Source organism: Pundamilia nyererei, unplaced genomic scaffold (assembly GCF_000239375.1).
Source record: "Pundamilia nyererei isolate P.nyererei 1_Seehausen unplaced genomic scaffold, PunNye1.0 scaffold00107, whole genome shotgun sequence".
NCBI classification, from domain to species: Eukaryota; Metazoa; Chordata; class Actinopteri; order Cichliformes; family Cichlidae; genus Pundamilia; species Pundamilia nyererei.
Genome location: NW_005187508.1, coordinates 1,621,054 through 1,629,587, shown reverse-complemented (window position 1 = coordinate 1,629,587; position 8,534 = coordinate 1,621,054). Strand labels below are relative to the sequence as shown.

The following is an 8,534-nucleotide window of genomic DNA, read 5'->3' as shown; positions in this document are numbered from 1 at the left end:
CTCTCTCTCTCTCTCTCTCTCTCTCTCTCTCTCTCTCTCTCTCTCTCTCTCTCTCTCTCTCTCTCTCTCTCTCTCTCCCACTCTCTCCCATTCACTCTCTTTCCCTCTCCCCGACCCTCTCTGACCCCTGAACTTCTTCGCTTCAAAAGAGGGAAGCACAGCAAACCATCTCCCACAAAACATCAAATCCGACACAATGTGCAACCTGCATTTCATCACACGATTCACAAATCCCCTCAGCTCCTCATTCTACCCAAAACTCATGTCGATTTACACTTACTTGACATTTTAATATGCACATTTATGAAAAATGATACAGCTTTAAATTGTAAGAAACAATTGGTAAGGTAAGTAATACAAAAAAATGTATAATTTCATAAGATATAAGATTTGTAAATGTTTTCTGTCCACATTTAAAGACTGAGAAAATATCCACATTGTAAAGTCACTTATAATTGATTTTTTCAAATAATAATAAGAAAGAATAACAAGCAGCCTAAAGATACGCGTGCGCAACATATTTGTAAAGTACTTTCAAACAATCCAATATTAAACACTTTCTGTATTTGAAAAAGAAAATGCCTAAAATGTTTGTTTTGTTTTGTTTTTTGAGTTCTCCGAAATCGGGAGCTCCTATTTAAATTAAATAAAACAAAACAAAAAAAACACGTTTTCATATGTTTTTGTATATATTCTTACAAATAAATCGACATTTCAATTCTTCGAATTATGATTTTTATTTATTTATTTTTATTTATTTTTTACTCTTTGCTGTTATTGTTGCACATGCACGCAGAGCTGTCGGTCTGGGAGACAGTTCAGTTCAGGGCAGATGCAGATGAAGGAAATTATAAACGCATACACTTACTGTGCATTGCCGCAAACGGGTCGTGCTTACAGTGAATCTCCATCGGAAAGATGGGGCTGGAGGGCCCCAGCGAGCTATTACGAGTCTTTAAAAAAATGCCACCGGACTCCTCGCTTCAGTCGGCCAATATTACTGAAAGACCGTGACCTCCAATGAATGAAAAGCGCCTGTTTCCCTTTAAAAGAGGGAACTTTTTTCTTCTTCTTGATTAAAAAATAAAATACGATGCTGGCAAGGCGACACTTTGTGATAAACTGGTACAACGATATTAAAACATCGAAAATGGAGGATTTGCAGTTGGATGGGGAAGAAAGAACCGGCCTCAAAAATATGAATCAAAGATGGGCCCCCTCCTCATGGGGATGGGACACAACAGCGGGTCTATTCTGGCGTCTCCTAAACCAGAGGAGGGAGACGACGGCGTAAGCTTTCATTCCTTCAGCTTCTCATTATCACCAAGTTGCACCAGTCCCGGGTCGTAAAAATATTGAGGTAATGTTAAAAGTTTTGCGAAAAAATAAAAAATAAATACGCAAAATAAACAAAGTAGCCTTCCCTCCTTTCTCTCCTTCTCGGTCCGCTGGCCGTGACCCCTGAACTGAGACTAACCCGGCGGAGGCTGAACTTTCTCCTCTCAGTCTGTTCAGAAATATTTAAAAAGACAAACATTAAAAAGAGCTTTTAAAAGACAAAAATATTCGTTACAGATCCACTCGTGGCTGTATTTTGTCCCAAGTTCTTTTTTGCACATTGCTTCTTGCGGTAAGTCGTCCTCGGTTGCTTCTACTGGAAAACTCGGTTATCTCCCATCAACATAAAAAACCATGAAAGACAGCGGATAAGTGCTCACATCTTGAAGATTCACATCCCCCCAAAAAGAAAAGTAAAATACAGAAAAAGTGCACAGGAGGAGGGTGTGGGGGGACGCGCTCTCCCTCTTTCTCAACAGAAGGTACTGAAGATGACTTGATATCTGTTGCCTTGTTTGAAGGAACGAAAGGCAGCACTCAGCCCTCGGTCACTCTTTCTCCTTCCTCCTCCTTGCTGACCAGGAACCCTGCACAAACGAAGATGCGGGCTTGTGCGTGAGTTTTGATTTTTTTCGCGCCGGAGAAGAAAAACAGTTCTCTCCGAAATTTAAGGGAAAAAAAGATCTACTTTTCTCCGCGCTCAAAGCACAAAAAACGCCACAGACTGCGATTCAAGTCTGTACATAAACGGGCTTCTTTAACTATACAATGGAAAGCTGCCTGCGCCCAGCATCCGCGGTGGCGCACGGCGAGTTTCAGGACCTGGTCTCTTGCGGACAGCGCCCGCGCTCCCAACCCCCTGGAACCCTAACCTACACGCGCCGGCCAGCTGCCCGTCACTCACAGGGAATCTGGCCAATCACAGCGTGAGCGCGAGCCACACGTCACCGCCAGCCCCAGATAGAATCGGGCGGGGGAGGGTGGCGATTGGCTCGAGTGAATCCCGTAGACCAATGACGCCCCGCAGATTTACGCGTCAGCCAATGGTGAGGCTCAGCGAAGGGACGCCCGGCTCGGGGAGTAGATGATCATATGTTTAATTTCAATTAACGAAGTAAAAAAAACTAATGCCTTTATACCCATTTGCGCTCAATTTATTCATGTCAATATTAAATGGCTAATTAATTGAGTATTACTAAAAATGAGGCTTAGTTGCAGCAGGCTTTTATAAATGAAGGGATGCTGAAGAACTTAAATAGCTAGTGTCCATCTTTCTGTTGCATGAGTAACTGTAGCTGTAAGTGGACAAAAGTAGATTTCATAGGCCCACAGCCTTTCTGGGAAACGCGTTTGAGTAAAAAAAAAAAAAACTAAAATAAATAAAATCTTTATATTCACGTAAGCACAGGTCTACCAAAGTCAGAGTGTTTTTGAAAACAACTGGCCCTGCATACTTTCTCTGTTTCCTCTCTCTTCCTTCACCACAATGCTATAAATCTTTAGCTAAGGGGACAACTGGGAGAAAACATATGAAACATGCATTCCCACTCATTACCTAATTGATCGCGGATCCAAACGGATGTCGGTTTTTACGAAAAGCAATTGGCGAGCAGCGCGTTTACTCACCAAACTACAAGAGGGGATTCAATACGCGCTCGTCCCACCTGATTTGAGAGGGCATATCGAAGCCTCGCTCCGGTAATATTAACCAAGCAAATAGCCTAAAGCATGAGCCAAATTAAAAAGTGTTATTTCCCTTCTTCCTGTGTCTAGACATTTAATCGTTTTGGTGCATATGTGCCGCATGCACATAAACCCCTCTGATTAGATATATTTGTACAGTCATTCACAGACACTTAAACAGGAGGCAGAATCGCACAAGTCATTTCTGCCCGTCTAACAGCATCACTAAGCATGCGGCTTTTGTTACAATTTGTCAAGTCAGTGTCACAATGGAGACCTAAACAACAACCACAACAGTCTTTAGGTTATTCTGCCTACCTGTCAAGCTTATCCTCAAAAGACATACGAGCTCGATGTACCTCAAGGCAATGCACAGTTATGGAAAAGGTCAGTTTGTGATATGATTGAGTCTATTTAATTTTTTAGATTAGCAGATTTCTTGATTTGCAGTTGTTAGCGTCTTTCCTCTGCTCCTCTCATGATCTGCACTTCTGCTCATTTTAAAGCGCGCATCAGCCCAGAGAGCTCATGTAAACTCAAGTACAGCATAACTAGAAAATAAAAAGTTATCCCTAAAATGAAAAATAACACATTTTGACGCTGTTTCAGAAATCTTTCTGAAAAACTGGAAGCTTGGAGGCTTTGGGGTTTTGCTTTCTGGTTAGACTGGCTCCTCTGTATGGGATGTTTGCGGAACTAACCACGAGGGGGCGTTCAACCTTGGGCAACACGCCCTTACGCGCATGCACGTGCACACACATACACACGAAGACAAGACATGGCCTACAGGAACTTTACCATGAACATACCTTAAGTTAAGTCCTCCAAGTAGACCAGTGAAGGCCTAGAAGGACCAAAATATCTCCTAAAACAGGAAGGACAATAATCCCAGCACGGGATTACTGTATATCAAACATTTTCTTTCTTTCTATTCTTTTTTGTCTGTTTCACTAACCCAGACATCCAAAACACAAAATACGTTTTCATGAATCTCCATTGATTCCACGTCTCTGTTCTTTAATCCACTGAAAGTAGACCCTGTTTTCAGGATCCACGCTAATCCTCATTCATATTTCACATCTCTTTGCTGAGTATTCATCAGTTATGAGGCCTCGTGGAAAAACACGACAGACAGCAGACGAGCCTCATTCTGTTTTTAGCCTTGCATTTTTCTTAATATTAAAATAGAAAAAAAATTAAAACACAAAGAAGTAGTAGTAATATTTTTAATTTTGATATTTAGATTTGCCACCTACACCTCAGGCCTGAATTTAGGCCACAAGACGAAACAAAATGTCGAAAAGCAGGGGACCGCTGATAATACTGAAAATTCTCTGAAGTGGGACCAAGAGTGGAAAAAAAAATCTCCTGGCCTCGTGACGTTTAAAATAGGCCTAAATGAACCTAGTTTTAAAATATGACAATATCTCATTTTACTTTCTATATAAATATAAACTACTACTAGTAAATTCGTAATATATATTGTATTGGCGGAGCAGGTTATTTTGCTATCTTGGAGGGGTCTCCAAACAAAGACTCAAAAACAAAACCTGCCATATGATACTTTACGTATTTCTGTCACTGAATCCGTTCTCCTTCTGCACCCAGTCTGTTTTTATTTACTGAGATATAGACACGAGCGCTTCTCTCCCCACAGAAGTAAATTACAGCCGTCGCTCTTGTCTCTCCGATTTGCAAATTAAATACATAAGCAATTAAAAAATCCAAAACACAATCAATCATGTATACAAATTGTTGTTGCTTTAGGGTTTGAAATTTGGAGAAAACTTCAATCAGGGTAGGACGACTTTAATCCGGGGATCCAAATCCATTACCATATTTCATTACCTCTCCACTGCTGGAAACGGGAGGATGGGAGGGTGGTAGTGGTGGAGGAGGAAGAAGAAGAGGAGGAGAAGGATGAAGGGTTTGTAGACTTTTTTAAACGTTAGTAAGAATGTGGTGGAGTTGTGCTAATCATTTGGAGGCAAATTGAACCCACTGTTGTTGTTTAGGAGTTCCTCCCTTTCACTCCTGCTCTCCCCTTTTCCCTCTATCCGCCAAGAAGGCTTCGGCTGTTTTGCTTTTTTACGCCCGAGCCTCAAAACGAAAAAGCAATGAAAAATTAATAGCGCATGTTAACTCCACCAGCTCGTTTATTACACGCCCGCTGACTGTAAACATAATGAGAAAGCTCCCGTATCTCTTCTTAAGTTTTCATTTGCTTATAAAATATAAAAGTCATAACTAATAAATAAAATATATGGACTAGAGAGTGAACCGTCTTGGACTTCCCGGGGTGGAACTCGACCGTGTGCCAAGCAGGTAAATCACTGAGACTGCTTGTCCCACCCACAGGCCCGATCAGATGGTCCTATTTGTAATCATTTGGCTCTTTCATAATGCAAGTAAAGACCAGTCTGTCATCTGCCAGGTGGAATAGAAAGGCCTCATGGCCGTATATCAGCCTAGTTTCTCTACTATGATGGGGCACTTGAGGTCAAAGCTAAAGCAGGCTACGCCGTGTGAGGTCATGGTTGTCTTTCTCCCTCCCCTCCCCTGCCTCACTTCTTTCTCTCTTCCATTTTCATGGTATCGGTTGTGCATCACATAGTGTACTCTGCACAGTTTAGTGAGCGTTTTGGTCAACAACTTTTATACGGTGGCGTGTCAGCTTTGACTTTTGGAAAACACAAATCCTGTAGCTGAAGCTTGAATGGTCAGAGTAGTGCAGAGCAGTTCACTGGGTTTCCGAGGCGCCTGCATAAAAACAGGCTGGTAGAGAATGACGCAGAAGAATATACGCAGAGAAACGATATCACTGAGTGGGTCGTATTACTCTCAATACACCTGTATTTTACTGTGGACAGAAGACAGGCCAAGGGGAGCTAACATACGAGTGTTGAAAATGTCTTATAAGACAGATAAATGCCTTGCGTGTTGTTGTTGTTGTTGTTTTTGTTGTTGTTGTTGTTGTTGTTGTTTTAATAATAATTCACAGAAATAACAGCCAAGCTAAATGGAAAGAATCGAGCTTTGCTCTTTCACGCACTACCAGAAGCTTTTCTAGATTCATGTTCTTCCCCATTGATTCTCCTTTGTACTCCAGGCACGTATCTTAAAGTGAGAGGAAACATGGAGAGGCCGTAGGTACAGGCCCCGGGCCCAGAAGACTTTACACATCAGCATGGGAGGGGCCCTCCTTTAAACTCTGATTTCCTCAGTGGCTAAAAGGCTATCATCCAATTGCTACAAATCCCATCGTTTTCACCGTTTATCAGGGGCTAGGCCCACTCCACAAAAGACTGCAGAGGAGCCCTGGCTTGTCTTACAGAGCAGTGGCATCATCTGTAGAGAAATTTTCAAAGAAGGGTGACTCCAAGATTAAAAAAAAAAATTTCTATTTCAAGACAAAGTGCCATGCTCTCAAAAGTCCTCCTTGACGCAATATAGTATAAATGAATGCGCAAAACAGCATTAACTGCAGTCTGAACCTCTATTAAAAATGTTATTCAACAGCTGTCTTAAATCTGTGAGCGTACATTTCAATATTCTTTCTAACAGGCAAAAGGAGGGGTCATGAAAGCAGATGTTGCTTTTCTGGAGGAAAAAAAGCTGCGTGGAGCCCGTTCAAAGAGGCTGATCACCTACCCACAGTTTCTTAATGACAAACGACGTTTTATCAATGCAGACACAGCGGGCAGCAATATGAAATGATGTGATATCCATTGGGTGCCATAACAAGGTCGATGGCCTGATCCATTGCTGTACCAGACCCTGCTGTTTTATGAATAGGCCTATAGGAGATTAACCTGTTGAATAAAATAATGGAGACACGAAGGAAAGAGTCGAGTTCACATCCTTTAGAGATTTGCATTTGACTGAAACGACCAGAGACGCCAACTTCTGTTTAACAAACTAGAAAAACAAATATCTCACATGGCCACCCTCACAAGACGCATTTTACACACATTTGTGAGACGTGGAGATACACAGGGACCACGATCTTGCGCAAATCCACGTTGCCTTTCAGTTCTAATCACCCACTCGGTACTAAGCTAACCCCATCAGGTGATTGACCAACACGTGGAGATGACCTGAAGCTCAATGCCACCCAAACCCAGCAACTTCAGCCACTTTTCCTTCTATGCCAGCAAATGACGAAAATAATGATAAATACAAAATAGCAAATAAACACCAAAACATATCTTTTAAAGAAGCAAAATTATAAACCGACAGCACTCAGGCACATTTTTTATCTTCTTTATCTCTTTAAATGAAGCCTAAGGAATTTCTAAAAGACAGCAACACGAAGACTAAAAGTTTCTGCACTTGTCCACAAAAGTCACAAACTTGAGAGAAAACATTGCAAGTAAAGCACATTTTACACTTCAAAGTTAGCACAAAGGTTTACGGAGTGTTTCATTGCAGAGATCAACTCCAGAAACTTTTGTATAGTTTTTGTAATAGTTTAATAACTTGGAACGGCTTTAAAGCAAGTTTTTTTTTTTAAAGAAACGTTTGTAAAAAGCTAAACTTTAACGTCAGTTTAAAAGTTTTGTCGTAAATAAAATTAAAAAGCAAGAAAAGCACAAGTTCACTAGATAAGCAGATGAGTTCTAGCTCTTGATGAGAGCAAAAATATAGCCAGAGTGAGACGGCGCGACCCTACCTGCTCTTCCCAGCCGCAGCGCAGGACTCTTGGGCCCCTGGTCCATGTTACTCGGTTAGAACAGGGGGAGGCGATGGAGGGAGAAAAAAGGAAAAGATCAAAAACTTTTTTCCAGCGTCTCCCTCTCCTCCTCCTCCTCCTCCTCTCTCTCTCTCTCTCTCTCTCCCTCTCCCTATCTCTCTCCCTTTCTGGGGCAGTTTTCTTCTCTCCCCCTTTCTCTCCCCCCCCCCTTTTTTTGTCCCCTACTTTTGGGGCGACTTGTAGGTTGAAATAATTCGACCCTTCCGCTCCCTATTGCACTCCCTGCAAGTGCTCAGTCAGCTGCAACTAAACGCTTTAGGTGGAAAAAAGGCTTCGGGGGGAAGCGTGAAATGATCACGCCGAGTAAAAGAGCCGCTTTCTCAATGTGCGCTCATGTCCTGTCCTTTTCCTGCACGAGCTTGCACACACAAATTCAATGGGTGTACGCGCTCACGTGCACACATTAACGTGCGCTCCGACGCACGCGCACGGCCCTGCATACATAACATGCAACTTACAACCGCCACCCTTCCCTTCAGGGCCGCGCCCCCTCCCTCGCATCTGTTACCAAGTTCCACTTTACTAAACTTTCCCGCCCACACCCCACTCTCCCTCTCTCTCTTTCTCCCTTTCATGTTAGATTCATTTCCTCTGATACCTCTGATTCATTCCCGGTTGATTGCTATGCAGGTTGATAGGTAACATTACAGCGCCGTGCGTAAAACTAGTGCGCTTTTTTCTTTTTTCCTTTTACTTAGAAATAAGAAAACGTTGGTTCACAGGTGGATTTCTGTTTAGTGTCCTTTCAGTGTCTCCCAAA

The 8,534-nt window shown here is 42.2% G+C and overlaps 1 protein-coding gene across 1 annotated transcript in view; it reads right to left on the bottom strand.

The window, feature by feature from the left end:
• Positions 1–7,813, bottom strand: part of pax5 (paired box 5) — a 53,095-nt gene extending 45,282 nt beyond the window's left edge. Inside the window, exon 1 of the mRNA XM_013912932.1 lies at positions 7,694–7,813. Within this exon, the coding sequence (XP_013768386.1) occupies positions 7,694–7,739 (46 nt within the window). The 5' untranslated portion in view covers positions 7,740–7,813. The remainder of the gene's footprint in view (positions 1–7,693) is intronic.
• Between the last annotated feature and the right edge of the window lie 721 nt (positions 7,814–8,534).